The 24,643-nt window shown below is 39.4% G+C and overlaps 1 protein-coding gene across 2 annotated transcripts in view; it reads right to left on the bottom strand.

Annotated features, from left to right (window-relative positions):
- The window catches only part of spsb4.S (splA/ryanodine receptor domain and SOCS box containing 4 S homeolog), a 91,197-nt gene that overhangs the window by 52,787 nt on the left and 13,767 nt on the right, over positions 1-24,643 (bottom strand). For both annotated transcript variants that reach the window (XM_041564959.1, XM_018265798.2), the window contains one exon: positions 62-916. In XM_041564959.1, coding sequence (XP_041420893.1) covers positions 62-755 — 694 coding nt within the window. In that variant the 5' untranslated portion in view covers positions 756-916. The remainder of the gene's footprint in view (positions 1-61; positions 917-24,643) is intronic.

The following is a 24,643-nucleotide window of genomic DNA, read 5'->3' as shown; positions in this document are numbered from 1 at the left end:
GACCTTGTAAAACTTACGTATTTTTTTAATAAAGGAGGAAGACAATAATGATAGTACTTACGATCCAGTCCGTTGATGTATCGCATTGTAATTTCACAGTGACCCCATACAGCACTGACAATAGGATAAAGTTTTTTCCCTTTAAGTCCTCTGAAGGCAACTCCTAAGTATTGTCCATCTACTACGTAGCTAAGTGTTCCCTCATCCATGTCTAAAACTACAAGCAAAGAGTCTGGGAGTACAAAGGATTCATCGGGTTCTAAAAAAGCTGGATACGTTGCTCCTGGTTGGTTTTTACTGTTGTGATAAAGTTTGTTCCGTCCCAGGTCCCAGCCCCAAGACTCACTATTGCTTCCCACTAGTGAAGTATATCCAACAGAATGTAATGGAGCATCTGCAGTAGATACCCCAACAACAGCGTGTGTTCCTCTTTGCCTGATAGGCCAATGGAGCTGCCAAACATGAAGGCCCCTTGTGTAGCCAACTTTCCCTCTGATGCAGTCTGTGCTTTGTGCCACTGGATGCCTGTGGAACGTCAGCCGGTCATCATCTTTCACAAAAATATTCAACGACCGATCCTCATTATTCCAAGCATGTTTGTGCTGGACCTCTAAGGAGACAGTGGGCATATCCAACAGCATATCCAACCGGGCAGGTTTGCAAAAGTCAGGACCTCTCAACTCCCTCTTGACTGGCCTAAAAGGGGGGTCTCGAACATCCACAGACTTTATATTCCCTGAGATCTTCTGACCCATTTCTAAGCTTTGGGTTCTAACAATGTTAAAGGGGGAGAGGGATGGGGGGGGGAGTGTTCCTTAGTTTCCTGTTGTTACCTCATTAAAATGCAGGATATGTTGTCTTGAAAGACCCTTTTAGTGCAGAAGTCACTGAGCCCAGATCTTCAGAGAAAACGCTCCTGCAAAAGAAAAAGAGCACACATTAGCACAAGGGTTTAAAGTAATTCGGAATTCTTAGCCTTGAACCGGGGACTCAGAGTTTCATGAGAATTGCGTTGCTAAACATCATTTATCTGATAATGGTGTTTTTGGTTACAAATCATTCCCGTTAATAAGAACTAGATAACCGTGGCTTTTTTTTTTTTAACGTTTCCAAATGTTTTTGCGCAATAGGAAAAGCATGTGATGATGATGATGTTTAAAATGCAACCGAGGGCTCACGTCACCGAGAAAGAGGGATAATCCTAGATTACCCAGCATTCTCAGCCAGTCAATAGTAAAGCATAGTACAAGAGATTTCAGGCACAGTATCATGTACAGCAAAAATAATCATTGCAGAAATTGCTACCTATAACCCCCAGAATGAGTTACAGCAATGTGGCCTGCAGTATGGAGGTGCCTGATTTAAAATATATGAATATTTATCCACTGACCAACAGGCTAATTTAAGGTTATTAAACAAAATATTAATGAACAAATATCATACCCCCATACTGAGTTTACTTGACTGGCGAGAGCACCACTTTCCTGGTACCTACTAAATGTAAACACATCAGACTAACAAATTCTGTTGAATGTTTCACAAAGAATTTCTTCACTGTCCAACTCCCAAGGCAACTCTATGCATGTCTCAGTGATCAGACTCTGCTGATAATCTTATGCGCCCTGTTCTGACGCTGACAAACCGAAACAGCAAACGGAAAACAAAATGTGCCTGACAATGTACAGAGCTCACAGTGTGCAGCACAGACAATAACTTCCTCTGATTCATAATGGGATACAGACATACACTGCTTTCCTTCTCTCCACCCTCCCTAGCAGTCTAGCCAAAGCCTCGCCTTTGGATATAAGAACATTACTTGCATTCTTTTAGGTAACGGTCCTGCATGGCAGCTAGAACATCAGTGGGAAATTTAACTCTTTGTCAGGTACTTGTTCTCTATATATCGCCTGCGTGGGACCTGTGATCCGGGCTGGTGTTGCTTTAGAAATAGTTAAACACAGCTGGGAAAGTACCAGGAAGCCAGTGAACTGTAGACCAAAAATGTTTCTGCCTTTTTTATTTACCTATTTGAATACCCACAGTTGTCTTTAACTAACAGAGGACCAGTTAGGAGACCACACAAGGGTACATTATGAATCTGTAAGGCTACCATATGTTAATTGCACCAGATTGGAGGAGCAATTATATAAAGATAAAGGGGCAGCATGACAACCTTGTCCAGGGCATCAGAAATCCTAGATACCGCCTATGCTAGTTAGCACTCTTCATTCATTTCTCAATGCCTGCCATACCCTGCTGGAATTATAAATACACTTACATGTTGAAAGACCAGTAACACTAATAATAAACACTGACATACCAGCGTTACCTCTCTCCAGTACTTGTTATAATATTTTCACGCAATGATTTTGCAAATGTATATGATAAAAGGGGGGATAACACAAATGCTCCTTTTTAATTCTTCCCAGACATTATTCCCTTCATCATCTCCCTGTAATTCCTTTCTACCCCTCTTTGGCATTGCGTACTGGATTTAGTGCAATAGACTGAGCTACAGATTGCCAGTTCCACACCAAATATGTTTTCTGCCCCAGTCTGTGTGACATTGATCATTGATAAACCTAATTGATAAACTTTAAAACCCAGACAGTGCCTTTGTATGTAGTAGAGCATCTGAGGAAGAGGGGTTATGGTGGGGGTCCCCAACTTTTTTTTTTTTACCGTGAGTTACATTCAACTGTGAAAAGAGATAGGGAGTAAAGCTGGCCATAGATGTAAAGATTTTTAAAAGATCCGATCATCATCATAAGACCACGATTATCTCGAAACGATTATACGATCTGTCCATCAACTAAAAAGACCATTTGCCAGGAAAACAAAGGGTAGCTGCCTGCTTGTCCTGGCAAACATAGATAGATTGCACTGGGACTGATAAAGATTTTTAAACCTGGCCGATCAATTTTCTGACAGATATCGATCATTCAAATCCCACTAACCGCACGTTAATTTGGTGGATTGGTCGGACTTCGCCAAAAATCGGTCATTCAGCAAGAGAAATCTTTTACGTCTATGGGGAGCTTAACACAAGCATGAAAAAAATTTCAGGAGGTTTCGTTTGGCAGTAAACTTGTTTTTTAGGGAACCAAAGCTTCCAAAAATAACCTGCTTTGAAAGCAACACCCAAGGGTTTGTTGAACAACATGTTGGGGAACACTGGTTTCAGTTATACATGGATTCCAAGATTTTCCTGACCACTCATGGGCTAAACCCTGTGTTCTTGTCTGCCGACCATTGAGACATACAAACAACTGGTGCTGACTCTTGCTATAATCGGGAAAAGAATTAGGAAAGAGCTTATGAGGCATCCCACATGGAATGTCAGTACAGATTGCTACAGACCAATGGACACTGTTGTTATAATGAAATTGAATCATAATGATATTATCCAGATCAAAACCCTTAGGAAAGTGTGTACGAATACTGATTGAACAAACAGAAAGGAAATCAAAAAATAATGAAACGTTTCCCAGAGGCTCCTATGGGATTCAGCATCTCAGGCCAGTTCTTTTGGGATAGTGGTGCTGACTTCAGGGCGACTTTTCAACCTTCTGGGTAGGTGACACGCCGAGCAAAGCTCCATTTGTGTTAGGATAGTGAAGTTGAGGTTTAGCATGGATTTACATATTTGTGTTTTTACGATTTCAATCTTTGAAAGCTATGGACAATGGTAAATATTGTATTTACAATTATATCTGTTTATCCATTGCCTGTAAAAAGATATGTCTAGGTGTATAGAAAAGCTACGAATTACATTTTATCCCATATTTATATCTAAAACCCTTCTTTGAATCTTTGAAAGCTATGGACAATTATAAATATTGTATTTACAATGATATCTCTTAATCCATTTCCTGAAAATAAAACATGTCTAGGTGTATAGAAAAGCTGTGAATGGCATTTTATACCATAATTATATCTAAAACCATTGACTCTACATTGATTATCTTCCATGATTCCATGCAGAAGTGGGCCATACAGCCCGAATGGAACTTAAATGGCACTCCTCAAATCTACAAGTAGCTTATTTTTTATTAAATATATCACCGTTTCTATTTCATAGTTTCCTTGTTTACTGTTGAACATAGTTAGAAGGTTTTTTCAAAGAGCAGAAGGATACAGGAAAATACAACAATAAACACTGATACAAAGTACATAAATAACACATTAAAGTTTATACGTATTCTTTCAAATCAGCAATAGGAAGAGATGCAATGCTGATGAGTCAGTACGAGTGCCCACAATGATCTCTCTAGGTTATGTACAGTATGCAGACAGCATATCAGAAAGAATTTCCTATCCCTCTAGTTTACAGTATGTTGGAGGAGTCTGTGTCATGCTGGAAGCACCAACAAAGTGTTACGAGCAAGGATAAGAAAAAAATGCATTAGTAATAAAGCACAGCAGACGTTTGCATCACAAGTGCTCATGTCTTCAGAATGATCAAGGGCAGAAAAATATGGGGTTGGGATGTACTGTACTTCATTACTGCTGGATCTACATAACAAGAAAAACCTTAGGACGGCTGTAAGCCCAAATATAACATTTGACATAATAAAAGCAACTGTAGCAGCTTTAAGTATCAATATTAAAAAAAAAAACTAATATGGGTAAAAATGGCATATTTTATATACTGAACTTGTTGCACCAGCCTAAGGTTTCAGCTTGTCAATAGCAGCAATGATCCAGGACTTCAAACTTGTCACAGGGGGTCACAATCTTGGAAAGTGTCTGTGACACTCACATGCTCAGTGGGCTCTGAGCAGCTGTTGAGAAGCTAAGCTTAGGGGTTGTTGCAAATTATCAAGAAATGATGTTGGCCTGTAATATAAATTGATGCTACAAGGCTGATTATTAAATTATGATGCTTATTGCACTGGTTTCTGAGCTGCCATGTAGTAATTACCTATATTAATTACTAATCAGCCTTATATTGTGACATTTCTATTCTATGTGTACTGTATATTGTGAGTTGGTTCTTAAACTCAGTAAGTGACAGCAGCACAGAGCATGTGCAGTGAATCAGCAAAAAAAGAAGATGGGAAGCTACTGGGGCATCTTTGGAGACACAGATCTTTACTTCTAAAGGGCTGTGGTTGCCTTGGGCTCAGTGTCGGACTGGCCCGGCGGGATACCGGGAAAAAACCCAGTGGGCCCCAACCCTTAATGGGCCCCGACGGGCCAGTCCCCTCTCCCAATCAGATTCGGGGGGGGGGAAGTTTTTTCAGGCGCTGTGCAGCGCCGCCTGCACATGCGCTCAGCACCTGTTGATTTAGGAGCGCCGTGGCGACTTCACGCAGACGCAGCGAGCGGCGCCTGCATCCATGCGCGCTCGGCGCATCATATAGGGGCGAGGGGCCCTGCTTGGGCTGGTACACAAACCCAAAACATAATGTACAACATTTCTATCATACTTCTATAGTTAACCTTTAGTTCTACTGTAATGATTTTCGTCATTTATAAGCAAATTGCTCTAAAAAGTTGTGTCTGTCTGTTACGGTTGTCCTGGCTACATATGCCATTGCTTTATAGCATCATTTTCCTCCTGCAAAAACTTTTGTTCCCCTAATACTTTGCAGGTCCTATGACTATAAACAAGGAAAATTATGCAAGTATTATAAGAAAGGGATTCTTGGCTAGAGGAGAGCCAACTATTGCTACACTTCTTTAATGGCACATGTAGTCAGGACCCGCAGTGCAGAGAAGGACAGATGCTGCTTTTATTAGCAATTACATTTTACAAACCATTTAAAAATCCTTGAAAAGGAAAGTTGCTTAGAATTAGACTTTCTTTAATTGCTATCATTTTGGCATTTTATCTGTCCTACAAATCAAAGTGCTCAACGCCGACACCTGTTTCTGCCTATGGGATTGTGCGAAAAAGCCATCACAAGTAATTGTTATAAAATAGGCAGCAATGAGTGCGTTGGTTGAGGGTATTTTCCATTCGAAAAATGTGACATGATAGGAAATCCAAGCTGTTTGCTATTTGGTTTTCTGGAAAGCAGCTTAGGGCTTTAGAGCACATAAGTTATTAGGTTTATATTTCCTAGTATAGATGCAGCCGTTATAAAGAACATCACATAAAATACCAGATTAAGCAATAGGGGAAAAAGGAGCTTAATTGGAAAATTTGCAACAATGCAAACTAAAGAAGCCCAAAGACCAGTCCAGCATACAACCAAAATGCATTGTAAACCAATGTAATTAAAAGGGTGGCTCACCTTTAAGTTACTTTTTAGTATGTTAGAGGATGCCCCATTCCTAGCAACTTTGCCATTTGTTATTTATTTTATAGGTTTTGACTTATTTGCCTTCATTTTTTACATCTTTCAGGGGTCATTGATCCCGGTAGCCAAAAAAAAAAAAATTTGCTCTGTGAGCTTACAATTTTATTATTATTGTTACTTTTTATTCCTGGTCTTTCTATTCAGCTCCTCTCCTATTCATATTGCATTCTCTCATTCTAACCAATGCCTCCTTGATAAGTTAAACAAGACACTAGCGACCAGATAGCTGCTGAACTTCCAAACTGGAGAGTTGCAGAATAAAAAGGGAAATAACTGGAAAAAAAATGAAAACCAGTTGCAAAGAGTCTCAGAATATCCATGTCTACATCATACTGGTAGTTGAACAACCCCTTCAATCGTGGGCTGCTGTTCATTGCTCTTGAATTGCTGTTATGTACACCAAGGATTTGCTCATATCTACCAAAAAACGTATATAAAAAAATAAAACAGGCATGGAGAGCAAGCTATAACCTGACGGCACATGCCTATACTTCCATGAAACGCATTGGCCATTTACTATTTGCTTCTCAACATGCCAAGGAGACAGTGGTACCATAGCATGACATACTGTATATTTGAAATAGAAAGCGGTCCTGTTATAGTTGTTTCCTGCTGTCTTCATATCTATTTCCCATTTTTAAAAGCTTCCATAAAGCTCCTGAGGGACCAAAAAGAACAGGAACCACAGTGTATCTTCATTGTGTGTGTGTTTGGGACCCCCTTATTGCCAACTTTTTAAACTAAACTAAAAAAATTACACTTCTTCTCAAAAGATATAACTGGTCAGTACAGAGGACCCTCCCTAACATATAAATAAAGTCCATACAAAAAGCTTATAGCCTGCATAGGCACCCTAATGATTGTCCAACTAAATAGCTGGTTGGGGTTCCTAGGACGAGGACACTGGGTGGGAGGCACGAAAGACGGAAATCCCTGGCCCATGAGCAGTGTTCCGAGCAGACACGTACATCTGCGTGATATTCCATCCATGCCTAGATATCAGATTCCTGAGTTTCCTGACAATTGCACCAGACTAATTTTAGCTGCAGGATGACATAAGTATGCAACAAAAAATCCACGCCTGTGAGTCTGACTGGCAGTCTGCTCACATTTTAGCTATGCAGAGACTCAGGAATGACTACAATACATATTAACTGCTTCAATGCAACGTGTTACACAGACATGCCTGGGACACAAACAGAAACAACAAAAGGGTGTAACACAACTATATAACTGCCAGCTCCATCTGCCGGTGCTGACATCTTAAAGTCTTGTGTCACTGTTTTGTCCACTGGCAACAAAAATTCACCGGCACACAGGTAATGCAAGCGGGTTATACCCCCCCCCCCCCGAAACGTTGCATGCTGCAATAAACCTTAAGCAAGGTATAACCTGCTTGCATTACCTGTGTGCCGGTGAATTTTTGTTGCCATTGGATAGAGAGGTCGCCGTTTTTGGTGAAGGCCAGGGTGTGCGAGTGCTTTTGGACAAATTCTCCACTAACTGTTTTGTCCACAGCAACACTGGAGTCCATATACAAATGACATGTCATACATATATACGATGCATTTCATGTGTTTTAAACCTATACATCCCTTAAAGGAGAAGGAAAGGTTAAAACTAAGTAAGCCTTATCAGAAAGGTCCATCTAAATATTCCAGTAAACCCCCAAAGTAGTGCTGCTCTGAGTCCCCTGTCAAAAGAAACACAGCATTTCTTTCCTTATATTATGTACACATGGGCTTCTGTATCAAACTTCCTGCCTTCAGCTTAAACCTCATTGCCCTGGGCAAGAGCACGCTCAGTTTGCTCCTCTCCCCCCACCCCTCCCTTCTCTACTGTAATCTGAGCCCAGAGCAGGGAGAGACTCAGGAGGGAAGTGATGTCACACCATGTTAATCCTGCAGCTCCTATCCTAAACAAACAGAGCGTTTCTAGAGCTTTTTACTCAGGTATGGTAGAACATTCTACAGAATAAATATAGCATTCTAGCTTGCACTATTGCAGCTAATCTATTGGCAATAAAATGCCTCCTTTAAAATGGACATAAAGGCATAGTTGAGTTCAGTGCTGCTTTTAAAGGAGTTCAAACAACAGTGACTGCCTTTTGCCCTGGGCCCCACAAACAAACTGAAGGGAAAGTACGGGAGACCTCAGTTATATATTTAATATTCATTAATACACTATGTAGGCAGGATTCGCAGAGACCTGCATGGGCAGGGTAGAACAGATTGCAAAAAAATAACATTTACTATCAATTTTACAGAGTTTATCAAATCAAGTACTTCACCTTCACTAATTTCCAACATTATTAGAACTAATAAAAAATTACATTTTTCAATTGCTTTGGGTTGATAAAGGGATACTATAAAGAGTACTTTACAGTATTCTACTTATCAACCCAAGGCACTAGTATTTCTGGGCAATTTGTGGGTATATCTGGTTGCACTTCTGGCAGGGCTGCAGTTCATACAGGAATGCGAGTTGGGGGGCACAGGCAATAGAGAACTGATCCATTTAACTGTGATAGAACACTCAGGGAAGGAGCTAAGGGGAAATTGCAGTCAACAATATTGTGTTGGAAAAGAACCACTGCAATGGTCCTAGGAATGTGCAATCATAATTGATTAACACTGACCTGTAGTCAAAGCAATAATGTACTCTGTGTGACTTTGTGCAGTAATACTGTAAGTTGTGGCTTATTATTATGCATGTTTTCAGCATATGTTTAATTCTATTGGTGTTAGATTGAAACATGATTTTAAAACAAAATAATGATAAATGAGTATAAAAATGTCTACATTTCCTCCAGGCATTGGAAGACTGCCCATCACACTGGACATGGAGGCATGAAAGGCGCCAGGACTATGACTTGGCCATCAGGATTCACTCGAGACTGATGGACTTTGTTTCACCTATTTCAACATCCCTGATGCCAGACCAACGAATTTCCCCTGTGCAATAATACAATAAGCCATTGCATAAGCCATGTTGCAATAAGCCAAAGCCCAGGTAGTGAATGGCAACTATGTTCTTTCTCTGGGCAGCATTCTTCAGCAAAATGGGTCAAAATACAGAGGAAAAGTTATTTTCTTAAGCCCACATAATGTTGATCATGCAGTTGTAGATACCACGTGAGGCATTATTGGCAAATACGAAGGACCAGGGGTATTGCAGATTGCAGGACATCCCTACTACTGAAGGCAATAGCACAACTCTTTTAGGACTTGCATATAGTATAAGAGATGAATGATTATTATTATTTTTACGGAATAAATAAGTGGCTGGCCAACCTACTATCAATATTTACTTTTATGGCACAAAAAGGCAACTCTGCTGCTGTATATATCCCACCAACTCCAATATTTGCTTACAGCACTGTGCTCATGCCTGTGCACTTCTCCTGCTGCTCTTATTTACTTCATTTTATTTCCACTTGCAGTTGTATAGAGGACTACCACTCAAAAATATATAGGAAAATGTTTTTAAAAAGTGTACTGGGTGTCAATTTCCCACTGCTAAGCATTTCACCACCCAACTAGTCAAGCAGTTTAAAAAAAAATGTATTTTTCTTTTAATTCTAGGAGCCATTCAGCATGAGGGGAATGTGGAATGAAGAATGTGGAAGTCAGCACTCCATACAATCAGCTCCATCGTCATAGAGACGCACCAGCATTTTAAATTGTTTTCTGATTAAATGTAGTATATACAACCAGATATTTTAATATGTCATTTTTATCAGAGTTTTACATTATAATACAGGTATTTTAATATATATATTTACATTATAGGGCACATTATAGGACAGAGACTTCAACTAAAGTTTTAAAATGAATTGCTTGACTGCTTTTTTAGCTCTAGCTATTGATAGTTCAGTATACAGTATATATAGGACTGCATGTTTTTAACCGACAAATAAATAAATAAAAAGCTGTTTTTACCTACGAGTGGCTCCAGGAATGCTTGCCGTTTTCTTCACAGTATACAGTATCGTATCATAATATACAGTACTGTATATAGCAGCTTATAATAATACGAAAATATATAGAGTAGTACATAGGTATAGGATCTATTATCCGGAATACTTGGGACTTGGGTTCATTTATTGTTCTGCTGTACAGAATAGAAGTAGTGCTACACAAATAAAATAATACATATATAAAAGGACACTACCAGGTTTAACTTTCAGACAGACGTGCCCCCCCACTCACCAAAAATAACCAAACCGACAGTAACACCAAGGTGCTCTAAGATCAGTGATCCCCAACCAGTAGCTCATGAGCAACATGTTGCTCACCAACCCATTGGATGTTGCTCCCAGTGGCCTCAAAGCAGGTGCTTATTTTTGAATTCCAGGCTTGGAGGCAAGTTTTAGTTGCATAAAAACCAAGCAGAGCCTCAATGTTGGTTGACAATCCACATAGGGGCTACTAAATGGGCAATCACAGCCCTTATTTGGCACCCCAGGAACATTTTCCATGCTAGTGTTGCTCCTCAACTCCTTTTACTTCTGAATATTGCTCCCGGGTTCTAAAGGTTGGGGATCCCTGTCTTAGATCATAGCCACATAATTACCAGTGAGCACAGAGTGGGCCGCACCTATAATACACGAATACTGAATGCATGAACCTGAGTAAGCTTATTTCATGGCCCCTTGTCTAAACACAGGCTCCCCTGACTTCTTTATATGATATCATATTGGAACCCCACAGGTCTAAGCTCTGCCAGTGGTAACAGAGTTGCAGTTTAACTGATCTGTTACAAGCCACCTTTGCATGCTAAGGGATGCTGGATTTTAGTTTTAACAAAGCAGAGTGAAGTTGGAGGATAGGTGGGATTTATGTAGGCTCTCGAGTGTTCATCCAGCAAATATATTTGCCTCTAACATCTGCACAGCAGTCTGTCCGGTTTCCATTACCAGGAACAATTACTGAACAACATATAATTTTCAGTGGTTATCTATAAATACTCAGTGTGCCGTTTGCTTGCTTCATTATCACTGGAGAAATTCTCAGCATCATTACACAGCTTGTTGCGTTCGTTATCAGTAGATAGATAATAAGCCTTACTGCTTAGTATGTCAGGATCATTAGCAGTAGAAAGGTATCAGCATTCTTACCCAGCATGTTCTCTATAGAGTTCAATTGCTTTTTTTGCACATATTGCCTCCAGTATCTGGTTATAAACACACGCAGTACTGTACTTATACATAATTGGTGGCTCATTTATGAACACGGATTATATTTGCACCTGGGCAGTAACCAATAGCGACCAAACAACACTTGGCAATCCACTGTAGGAAGAATAATGATTAATTGCTTTCCATGGGTTATTGCCAATGTAAATCTGCCCTTTGTCAAAACGTCACACAACACTGTTCATTATTAGTATTTAATATTCTTTCTTTATTACTACATATTCCTGTTAAGTGCTGTAATAAAAATAAGGGGAACCTGAACCTAAGCTTGATATTCAGTAGAACCCCCATTTTACGTTTTTTTAAGGGGACCAGGAAAAAATTATGTAAAATCCAGGAAAAAGTAAAATCAGGGAAATTAGTTAAAGTAACTTTTTCTTCAAGTTCTGAATGGATATAAACACAGGAGTCCATTTTACATTGAGATACAATATTTACTGTGTTAAAGAGGAACTCCACAACAACATAACAAGCTTTTTGAAAAGTTTGAAAAAATATGCAGACTTTTTATGGTTTCCCTAAGCCTAGCCCCCTGCTCTCCTGCTGATCTGTCTGACTACTTTGCTGAGCTGGCTGACTACCTTTATTTATTTATCAACAGCCATCTGTTCTCAGCCTGCATCCTCCAAACCCCACAATTCCCTGCACACATGATTTCAATAAGGAAACGAACATCACAGTGCAATGCATTGTGGGTTATGTAGTTCCTGCATGCTGTCTGTAAACTGTCGAGAAGTTGTTACAATTTGTAACATCAGTGTTTTAGTACCTCCTTCCCTGCCAGGATTTCAAATGATGCAGAAAAAGAAGAACTAATAAACAGCTGGATTTCAGCATAGAAAATGGAATTTATTCATATTTTTTACTTTTACAGCATACTGGTAATAGCCAATAATACTAGTATGCAGTGTCACATTGGGGGGTCCGGGGCCCACTGGGCTTCTGCATCAAAGCTCCCCCCGCCCTAGCAGCAACCGAATCCTAATCTGCATATGCAAATTAGGGGCGGGGAGGGTAATCGCAAATCACAAAACAAGGAAGTAAAAAATGTTTCCCCCTTCCCACCCCTAATTTGCATATGCAAATTAGGATTCGATTCGGTATTCGGCTGGATCTTTTGTGAAGGATTCGGGGGTACGGCCAAATCCAAAATAGTGGATTTGGTGCATTCCTAATTTTTATAATACACACATTTTAGTGTGTCATGTGAAATTGCATCACTAAGCACCCATTATAGCTGATGCCATCATTAAGCACTGCTTATAAGGATATCATTTACAGGATATTCATGGCTCCTGTGTATTTTAAAACTGATGGGGGTATTGGATGATCCCTATAGCTGGTCAATGAACAAAGAGTGATGAACTGTGAAATTAGAGAGAGGAAAAATACAGCAATTACACATACAGGCTATGTACCCCCGAGTTTTCAGTACCTATCTGACCTGCAAAGTATATGCTTATTAAAGGGAATATAAATGGAAGGCTTACCCACTAATTGCTAATACTGTCCATATAACTGACGGGAGGAGAGCTGTAGCACATATACATACAAATCCTGTAACTGGCAGGCAGAGAAGGCAGATGGGAGCCTTGTGTGCAGTGCCAAAGAGATAATACTTACCGACAATGCAAAAATCTTCTAGTTTTGATGAACACTTTATTACAAGACCTTCATGCATTTAAAAGGCTCAACTCTTCTTTGGATCAAGCAGAACTGCAGAAAACGTGGACATTTCTACAATATAAATGGGCTGCCCTGTACACGTCTACGTGAAGCATCTGGTGAGAGCGAGATAACGTAGCCGATACTGTGATCTCTTTCATGTTATCATCAACCATTTACAGCAAGTCTGGTGAGCTAGACTTTCAGTCTGAATGAAGCGCATCAAAGTAGGAAAGCTATTAGTGGGGTACAGAAAATTGGAACCATTACCAAAAATATTATCTGATGGGACATTGATTGGACGTGGATATAAGAGAAGGGGCTCAAAAGGAGGTGTAGGTACAAGATTCTTTATTCGTGGTTGGAGTATTCATTTTGTCCATGGATTATAAAAATAGGCAACGTTTACGCAGGTCTAGTGTAAGCCAATCATATTTTGCTTTAGTTTCTATCTTGGTTACTAGACTTGGTAAAAATTTGCATCGATTAGTATTATATTTCTTGTATCTGGTTTAATGTGATACAGCTGGGATTTTTTTTTTATTTCTGTAGCTCTGAAAAGAGAAGTTCATCAACATCAGCTTAAAGGGGTTCACCTTTAGTATTAGTTATTGATTAATTATTTTCCTTCTTCTAACTTTCAACTGCTCTGTAAAGACAAGAAAAGTTTTTATTGCTACTCATTACTCACCTTTCTATTCAGACCCTCTTTTATTCACACTCCAGTCTCTTATTCAAATCAATGTATGTTTGCTAGGGTCATTTGGACCTTAGCAACCAGTTTGCTGAAATTGCAAACTGGAGAACTGCTAAATAATAAATAAAAAAAATGAAAACCCACCCCACAAATAATAAAAAATGAAAACCAACATTTAGGGTGGCAGACGAGGCTACTGGGGGGGATTAGACGCCCAGCGACTAAATGCCTTCCCGCCGGCTAGAATCTCTCCCAGTAGCCTCGTCTGCAACAACCCTTAAATTAACTTTTAGTGTGATATATAGAAATGTAGACAATCTGCAATTGGTCTTCATTTTTTGTTATCCAGTTATGAAGCTTTTTGTTCAGCAGCTCTCATTTCAGCAGCTATCTGGTTGCTAGGGTCTTATTTTCTCTAGCAACTAGGCAGAAGCCTGAGTGAGAAACTGCAATCAGGATAGGAAGGGAACTGAATAGGAATATAAACCATAAAAATTAACACGAACAATAAACTAAACAGAGCAATAGTTTATGGCTGCTGGGGTCATAAGAGGAAGGCTGATTTAAAAAAAAAACTACAGTAATGTAGAGATGAACTGTCCTTTTAAGGCATAAATTATGAACACTAGGTCTACAGTAAACTAAAGTGATGTTGCATGTGACTATTGGAGACTGGGCATGCAAGAAATTTATCAACCATCAAATGCCAGCCCAAATAGCAGCACTAAAAACTAAGGGCAATCGTCAGGTTTATACTACTACCCACGGCCTTGGGAAATCAAAGTGTGCTGGAATGTACAGGCAGAATTCCTGGGAATAAATCAGCATGTAATGAGGAGTTTCCCCTTACATCACAAACACTTGGAACTCAGGAAATGTAATGCTCCACAAGTGGCTGCACGTTTTGTCCCGACAATAAAATGGACTAATGGAAATTATTACACTTTCCGCTTTCCCCAAACATGCTACAGTCATGGAAGGAAGTGCTCGTTCTAAAAGATTTTATTAAATAAAGGTACTGGACTCAAGGTTGGTTTAAAGACAGGCTTCTAAAATGGTCACAATTGCAATGGCTTGCAGGCTTCTGAATTATTTAAGGAATATGAAAGAAATATGTATGAGGCCAGCAGGTGGTATGAAGAAAAAATGATGACGCCATTACAGCAGGGCTCGCTTGTCTATGCTGAATAGTAAAAGAAAAGACAGGATGATGGATGCTTGTCCCTACAGAATGGTGAGTCAATTTAGATTTGCTCAGTAAGCAAATTACACTGGACTAGTGCCTTCCACGCAAAGTAGATAATTCGATTCCCAATGCACTGCACAATGGACTCCTGCTTTTAAAACAGTCACAACAAAGGGTAAATGGGGGGGCGGTACCCTGGGAATCTAATGATCCACTTTGCAAGGACAAAACATGGATTATCTTAATTCTTCTGTATGGCTTGTTTAGCTCAAGAAATAAAAGAAACCATAGATGGTTTGTGATTTAAACAGTTGGCAAAAAGTATGTTTGGCACAAGCCCTGTTTGTTGCATTCATGTTCATAAAGGGGTATACTGTCCCTTTATTACAGAGATCAGAGACATTACTTACTAAAGGGAATATTTTCCCTTTAAGAGGTATCCTCTTATGGCCTAATTAAAAAGAAGGCTCTCATATCACTTACTTGAATGTAAGAGTGTATGACAATTCCATACAACAGCGATTGATTGTTTTAAAGAGATGAGTGCACTGCATTAGCTGGTGTAGGAGAAAATGGGGGGGGGGGGCTGCTTTGCCACTACCATTAAGGAAAAAGAATTATCCTGAGGCAGCAGAAAAAGAAAATTCCTATGTTCTTCCAAGCCCGCAAGAGGGTACCCCAGAAATACCCAAGCTGTGGCGGTGAAGGAATTCTGGGACAACAGTTATTATTAACATTTATTTATATAGCGCCAGCATATTTTGCAGCGCTGTAACAGTTTGGACAACAAGCTTATTACTGCAGGTCTGGACATTGGGGGGGGGGGGTTATTTATTAAAGTCCGATTGCCAAAAACAACACTCAAATTTTCAGTATTTATTATACCCAGAGGATGGAGAAAGCCCAAATCCAAAAATCAGGCCGAGGTTATATATAAAGTTTTAAAAACAATTTCCTTTTTCACTACAATAGTAATACAGTACCTTGTACTTGATCTAACCTAAGGTATATTAAAGAAACAAAACACCAAAAAAATTAAAGTGTCTTAAAGTAATGAAAATATAATGTACTGTTGCCCTGCACTTGTGTGTTTACTTCAGAAAAACAACTATTGTTATATAAACAAGCTGCTGTGTAGCCATGGGGGCAGCAATTCAAAGCTGAAAAGGGAGAAAAGGCACAGTATATACAGCAGATAAATAAGCTTTGTACCAGACATTGGGATTCTTCAGAAGTTATCTGTTAACTACGGTGTATCCTGTGCTTACATGGCTGCCCCTTTGGCTACACAGCAGATTGCTTATATAAACTATAGTTGTTTTTCTGAAGTAAACACACCAGTTTTATCAGCGCAGGGCACCAGCACATTATATTGGCTTTCCTTTAAAACATTTTCATTTTTTGGTGTTACAGTTCCTTTAATTCTTATTGGAAGCAAAACCAGCCCATTTGGTATGAAGGTATGAAGATGCAAATTATGGAAAGAACCATTATCCGGAAAACTCCAGGTCCCGAGCATTATGGATAACAGGTACCATACCTGTAATATCTTACAGGTTGCTTGTATTAAATCCGTATGTTTTAGAAATATTATCAACATAGCAATAATAGAAAAATAAGAATCTAGTGTGAAGTATTGTTTAAAAGTCCTTACCTGGAGCCCTCCCAAATCCATAATCCAGCCACATGATCCTTCCATATGACAATGATCCAATACAAAACTGATCCCTGCAAACTGATCTTCGTCTCATTGCAATTAATGAGAGCAAACTGATCTCTGCAAAGTAATCTTGACGATAGGGTGAAGATCAGTTTGCTGTGGAACAGGCAAAGGTAAGGGTTGTCTACTCTACAATTAGCAAGGCCTGTAACTAGCAAGGCATGAAGCTTACATGCATGTGACTGTTTTCTGGAAGTCCAGCACTATCAGAAGCAATAGAGGAGTTGATTACAAATATGCAATGAGGAAAATCAGGGCTGGATGTAGGGTGGTGGGAAAGTAAAGGGGCATTTTGCACTGGTTGCACCGTTCTCTTTTGCATTCTATTCTCCATGCAACAAAGTACTCAGACTGTACTATGTAACCTGCAAGATGCTGCTCGTGGCAGATGAGACACTTTCTCCCACTCACTTGTCACATTCATTAGCGGAACAGTAATGAAAGTGTTTTAAAGGGAATGATGATATACTGTAATGTAGTGTTGCCCACACTGGTAAAACTGGTGTGTTTGCTTCAGAAACTCTACTATAGTTTATTTAAACAAGCCATGGGGTCAGCCATTCAAGCTCAGGATACACAGTAGATAACAGGTAAATTCAGAAGAATCCCATTGTATACTACAGAGCTTATCAGTTATCTGCTGTGTATCCTGTGCCTTTTCAGCTTTGAATGGCTGCCCCCATGGCTACATAGCAGCTTGTTTATATAATTATAGCAGATTTCCTGAAGGAAACACATCAGTTATAAGTAAATTGAGAAATACACTTTCATTTTTGGGGTTCCTTTATAGGGGTTGCTCACCATCCAAACACTTTTTTCACTTGTTGTGAAGTTGTGAGTTGTTTTCAGATAGTTCCCCAAAAAGAGCAACTTTTTCAATTGCTTTCCATTTTTTTTATTGTTTTTCCAAAATTAAAGTTTAATGTTCGTGTCTCTGGTGTTTCAGTCTGGCAGCTCAGTGATTCAGGAGCAGATTCCGAACTTTTGCAATTTTCTACATTTAGTGGCTACATTAGTTGATACATTTATCAGCAGCATCTTTAGAATATTAGCAACTATTGTATCAATTCTAATTCTGCTCAGTAGGGATAAAGAAAAAATGTATCAATTTAGAACAGTTAAAAAAACGGTGACCGCAGGGGAGCGCGCAGGAGTAGACACACTCAATTATTGTGAAGAGGGCTGTACTCACACAGATGCATGTAAGCGCCAAAAGCAGGTGGGACGCAGCATGTTGCATTTCACCCGCGTCTACTCCTGCGCTCCCCTGCAGCTGACCGGAAGAAAGTGCAACGCAGGGGAGCACAGGAACAACCGCCCGTGTGTAAGAGCCCTTAGAGCAGTGATCCCACAACCAGTAGCTCGTGAGCAACATTTTGCTCTCCATCCCCTTGGATGTTGCTCTCAGTGTTCTCAAAGTAGGTGCTTATTTTTGAATTCCAGTCTTGGAAGTGAGATTTACTTGCATATAAACTAAGTAGCACCTCCTGTAGGCTGCCAGTCCACATAGGGGCTACCAAATAGCCAATCACAGCCCTTATTTGGCACCCTTAGGGACTTTTTCATGCTTGTGTTGCTCCCAAACTCTTTTTACATTTAAATGTGGCTCATGGGTAAAAAAAAGGTTGGGGACCCCTGCCTTAGAGGATGAAAAATGAAACTTTAAACTTCAATATTAGAAAAATGATCACAAATAGAAAATAACTGCAAAAAGTCTTTATTTCTGTTGAACTGTCTGAAAACAACTGAACTGGAAAATAGTGTTTAAAGGTGAACAACCCTTTAAATATTTATGATTTCCTTCCTCTTCCCCAGTGTCTGAAAATACATTTGCCATATACTGTATACACCCAGTCCAGGATAGGACTGGGTCTAATACTGGACTGGGTGTTGCCCAAGAAGATCACATTGGCCAAAATAAAACAGATATCATGAACCACCAAAAAGGCTTTTACTCACAAGTTCAGTGAATATGTCTATGTCTGCTATCATTTTGGCAATAGTATATGGTATTATCATAGATGATCAGCTCCAGGTGAATTTCATTGCATCACACTGGCAAACTTTGTAAACCAGAAATATACTTTAGAAATAGATCTACAGTAACCTTCATTTTATTATTATTATTATTATTATTATTACATTCCAGTACAGCTCCAACTTATTCTGTTTAATCATTTCCATCTGTCCCAAAGCCTACAATGTAATTTACCGATCAAAGGAGCACCGCCTCACTAAGACTTAGTGTATAGTCGCTGGCCCATTCTGTTGGCCTCTGATTAAAAGCCCCTATCCACTGGACACTGCTTCCCATTTTGATTTCTGGTAGATGCACTGCTTAAAGCATGTTGCAATGACAGGCGGATTTCTGCAAACATCTCAAGGCTAAGAATAAGAAACATTCTTTATATATGCTCTTCAGCAGCCCGACAACCACTATTGAACTGCTGCTTAATTTATATCAGGTCCAAGTAAGAGACTAAACTGCAGCTTTTTAAACCACGGTTCTGAGAAGTATATAAAAGACCATTTGATGTGTGTGTGTATATATATATATATATATATATATATATATATATATATATATATATATATATATATATACATACATATATATATACATACATATGTGTGTTTGTGTGTATGAAGAGAAACTGCTATTTACCCGTTCACATCTTTAACAGTCTTCTACAAGTCTTTAATAAAAAAAAAGACTTCGCTTACATGGACTTAGCTATTGCTTCCACTCTTTTATTGATACCCCAAGGTTGATCTCATGTCTAGGTGTCTGAAAATTTAGTGCAACAAAAGGCCTGGTAGTTTTTTTATGTTGGCCAGTTTTGAATTTGCCTTGTGATGTTCATTTTTTAGGAAACCATGTGATTCCTGTCTGCTTCCTCCTTTTAACATTAAATAGTCCCTTTCCCCTACATTTTGCAATTACTCTCACTAGCGCCTGCCAGCCTTTATTCAGATCAAAAGCCAAACAACTGCAATTAATGCATTTACATGTGCCAGATTGGTTGCAAAAAGGAACCATGGTTTATGGCATTTACTTCTGCCAAGGATGTTGGAAGAATATATCTATGCCTGTCTCTAGTTTTAAGACATTTGTTCAGAGATAACCCTAAGAAGTTGCTTTTATATGTGACAGTTGCTTGAGAATCGCAAGTGGAAATAAAATGAAACAACCGAGAGACAATGTTCTTTACCTGGGAAGGTGCATGATGTGGAATTAGTTATGTTTCTGCTTTCTAATTGGGCATGTATGCCATGGTATAATAAATATACATAAATACTCTATCAGGGGCGTAACTACAGGGGAAGCAGACCCTGCGGCTGCTGGGGGGCCCAGGAGGTATAGGGGCCCCATGAGGCCCAAATTCATATACAATTTCAATACATATTGGTAAAACAGGTCAATCTCTAGACATTTTTGGGGCCTGAAAAATAATTTGCTGTGGGGGCCAGTAACATCTACAGCGATATGAAAAAGTTTGGGAACCCCTCTCAGCCTGCATAATAATTTACTTCACTTTCAACAAAAAAGATAACAGTGGTATGTCTAATCAGGAAATGGAAGGCCACAGGCACAGTTGCTGTAAAACCCAGGTCTGGAAGGCCAAGAAAAATACAGGAGTGGCATATGCGGAGGATTGTGAGAATGGTTACAGACAACCCAAAGATCACCTCCTAAGACCTGCAAGGACATTTTGCTGCAGATGGTGTATCTGTACATCGTTCTACAACCCAGCACAATTTGCACAAAGAACTTCTATATGGCAGGGTGATAAGAAAAAAGTGTTTTCTGCACTCACGCCACAAACAGAGTCGCTTGTTGTATGCAAAAGCTCATTTAGACAAGCCACATTTATTTTGGAACAAAGTGCTTTGGACTGATGAGACAAAAATTGAGTTATCTGGTCATATCAAAAAGCACTTTGCATGGCAGAAGAAGAACACTGCATTCCAAGGAAAACACCTGCTACCTACTGTCAAATTTGGTGGAGGTTCCATCATGCTGTGGGGCTGTGTGGCTAGTTCAGGGATTGGGGCCCTTGTTAAAGTCGAGGGTCAGATGAATTCAACCCAATATCAACAAATTCTTCAGGTTGCTGTTCAAGCATCAGTCACAAAGTTGAAGTTACTCAGGGGTTGGGTATTTCAACAAGACAATGACCCAAAGCACACTTGGAAATCTACAAAGGCATTTATGCAGAGGGACAAGTACAATATTCTGGAATGGCTGTCACAGTCCCCCGACTTGAATATCTTCGGAAATCTATGGAATGATTTAAAGCAGGCTGTCCATGGTCGGCAGCCATCAAATTTAAATGAACTGGAGAGATTTTGTATGATCAAAAATACTGCCATCCAGAACCCAGACAATCATCAAAGGCTATAGGAGGAGTCTAGAGGCTGTTACATTTGCAAAAGGAGGCTCAACTAAGTATTCATATAATATCTCTGTTGGGGTGCCCAAATTTATGCACCTATCTAATTTTGTTATGATGCATATTGCATATTTTCTGTTAATCTAATTAAATTTATGTCACTGCTGAAATACTACTGTTTCCATAAGGCATGTTATATATTAAAAGGAAGTTGCTACTTTGAAAGCTCAGCCAATGATAAACAAAACTCCAAAGAATTAAAAGGGGTTCCCAAACTTTTTCATATGACTGCTCTCTATAATTTTAAAAGGTTACCTAACACACAGGTCTCTTCCCCACCAATATCAAAATAATAATTTTACATTAAAACCATGCAGGCTGTAGTTTTTACTTTAAATTAAAACAATGCCACCAGTCTTCCCCTTGTTTTCTACAGGCCAGTCCTGTAACCTACATTTTGTCAGGCGTCTTTCTCCCTCAAATGCAAGGGATGCCAGGCACACACTGACCTGTCATCATGTTTCATTCATTTGCTTTTGACACTCCTTAGCAAGATAGTGATTCAGAATTTATCAGCGCATTGAAATTGTGTTTCCAGTCCCGACAAGCTGCTGAGGAGTCAAGGTAAATATCAGAGATGAAAGAGTACAAAGCCCTCTTCTGCACAGCTCCGTTTAGGAACACTTGTTGGCCAGACCCCACTAAGCAAACACATGAGTCTGAGTATTCATTGCTCTGTTACAAGAGCCCTGTTATATTAGGGGGAAGAGAAGGTTCTTGCTTCCACCCTCTAAAACCTCACATAACCTACCAACCCCAAGTGCACCACCCCCGGGAACCCTTGACAAGGAGATGTTGGCCTCACTCCTGAGGGTTTAATTAAAACAAAAGGTTTAATAGGGCCAAGAGAAAGTACCAAGATAAATATAGCTAGACTCATGGGAGGCTTATGCATATTTGAAGTCAGTTATGAAAAATAACACGCAATGTCTTTTTCTGCAATAGAAATCTGTCTGAGGAATACGAAGTTAAACTAAAAACTATGCCTAGTTTAGGACCTGTATGCACAATTACCAACGTGTAAGGGAAACCAGGAGAAGAGATGGATTATAATGCCTATTTCATTATGTTGTGTGCAACAGAGATCATTTTCTGCTAGATACGAGAGTGGGGGGGGGGGTCAGTAACAGACAGGGCTCATTGCTGAACTAGAATTCCTAGGAGTTCACCAACAACTAGAGGTCCAACATAAAATTTTACCAAGGAAATTTTGATTATTCAATCCCAAATTCCTGTTTATTAAACAGTATATTCGTATTGCCCTACTGAAAGCAACTATTACTTAGAAAACAGGGATACTAGGCTACACAGAGATTTGGGGTGTTTAACCACCAAAATGTTAACATTTCAACTTCCATGGATTGCACAAAGAATTGAAGCTACAGCACTAAAATTAGCCTGAAGAGACATCAGGTTTGGAAAGGTCTACCAATCATACTGATCATCCAGAGGCACGCTAATAAATCTGTAAATTAATTTAATTTTGGCTATTCCGTCACAAGTTTCATAAAATGTTGTATGAAAACCAACAATTAACCATTGGTCTCCTGCAAAAGAAAATTCCTTCTCACCAAATGCACCAAGAATACTCGAAGTGTTGTGAGAACACGAAAGAGTAAGGCTGTATTCCACACTTCAATTAAGACCTGGTTTTTAATACTACTGCCTGGAGGACTGCTCTTGGAGTGCCTACCCTACAAACAATAACGTGATACTCAAAGAACTGTCATGCTTTACTGTACATGTGCTTAAAATGCAGAATTGCGTAGCAGGCTTGTCTTCGCCTTGTCTGGTCACTCGTCTATATATCCTATGCTCTCTGTCTGAGATATCCAACCAGGAGCATGCACACTTGTAACGTCTTATGTTCCTTGCTTAAGATCGAGATGCTAGAAATGGAAGATGCAAACCCTGAAGGGCACGGGTATTCATCACAAGTATGGGGGAGCAGGGCAGTTCTGGGTGGGGTGGCTTGGTGCAGTTGTGGAGAGGGCTCTGTACAGGAGACTTATAGGTAATGTTTGGCTTTTGTGCTTCTCAAAGTAAAGTTCCAAGCAGAGTTGTCTTCAGGCCACTGGGGATACTTCAATGGGATAATGTCAAAGAAAGTCAAATTTTGCCCAGGTCTTATAACCCCTATCATATGTTTGCTTTCAAACAGCTGACTAGAAAAAGCTACTGTTAATTGGTTACCAGACCTGTATCTAATTTTTTTTATATGACCCCCAAGCCTTTACACAAGGATTATGCAAATGAGAAACTAAAAAACGGCCCTGCCAGCAGATCGAAAATAGTGGCATTGGCATTTGGAATAACAGTGCACCAGAAAAGAAGGTACTGTATACAAGGACTGTCGAATTTCCATTTTCTACATGTCGCCAGTTGTTATGTCTCACACTTATTATCATTCATCAAAGCCTAAGATAACATTGGCCAGGATGTTGGTTTATTAAATGCAATTTAAACAATCATCCTTGTGTTTAATTTGTATTCATAGTGACCTGGCAACTGCTTGCACAGCTCTCCCTGTACTTTCCGCTCTCACACCCTGTCGTGCTAATGAACTGGCTCCACTTACTGTACATGACTAATGTTAATACTGTTATACACAAAAGCTATGGAGCATGAATCAAATAAAATATATCTCCATTCAGCTGTTCTGACAGAGGTCTTCTAATAGAGTGGAAACGTTACAAGATGGGAGAAAAGTTTACTTCTCTATGAAATTATTTCAAACATAAAAAAATCTGTCTGGATAAAGGAATATACCATAATCCTAAACAGAAGGTTTTTTACCCCCAATTTTAAGAGGGTATACCCAGATTTTCTACAGTCTAACCTTCCGACCTACAGCTTTCTACACTAGGGGGCAGATTTACTAAGGGTCGAATTGAAAATTTGAATTTCCGCATTTTTTTTATGGTCTATTCGACTAGTGAATTATCCAATTCGATTCAAATTTTTTAAAAAATTTGAATTCGATTTTCAAGATTTATCAAACTGTGGCCATTTAAAAATTCGACTATTTGCCACCTGTCGAATTCATGTATAAGTCAATGGGAGAGGTCCAGTGACCAAGTTGAAGATGTTAGTAGCCTTCCTGTTTGTTTCGGGAAAAAAAAACTCGATTCCAGTTTTCGGGTTGGTAAAATTAGTCCGAGTTTGATATATTCTATTTTTTTAATAAATAACCCCCCAATCGCATTTCGAGGTAAATCAAATTTAGTAGAGTTTTAAAAAGCTCACATGAATTTTAAATTCATCCCTTGATAAATGTGCCTCCCCAAGTCAGCTACCAAGAGTTATAGTTTAACAATAGTTTGGGGCTAAATATCAGACACCCCTGATAAAAACCCTACAGCTACAACATAGTAGGTCATTTGTATTTTTTCCAAGGGATCCCCAAGAGTCTTCTT

The sequence above is a fragment of the Xenopus laevis genome, chromosome 5S (assembly GCF_017654675.1).
Source record: "Xenopus laevis strain J_2021 chromosome 5S, Xenopus_laevis_v10.1, whole genome shotgun sequence".
In the NCBI taxonomy this organism is placed as follows: Eukaryota; Metazoa; Chordata; class Amphibia; order Anura; family Pipidae; genus Xenopus; species Xenopus laevis.
Note: the sequence above shows the minus strand (reverse complement) of the source record. Positions and strands in the feature narration are given on the sequence as shown.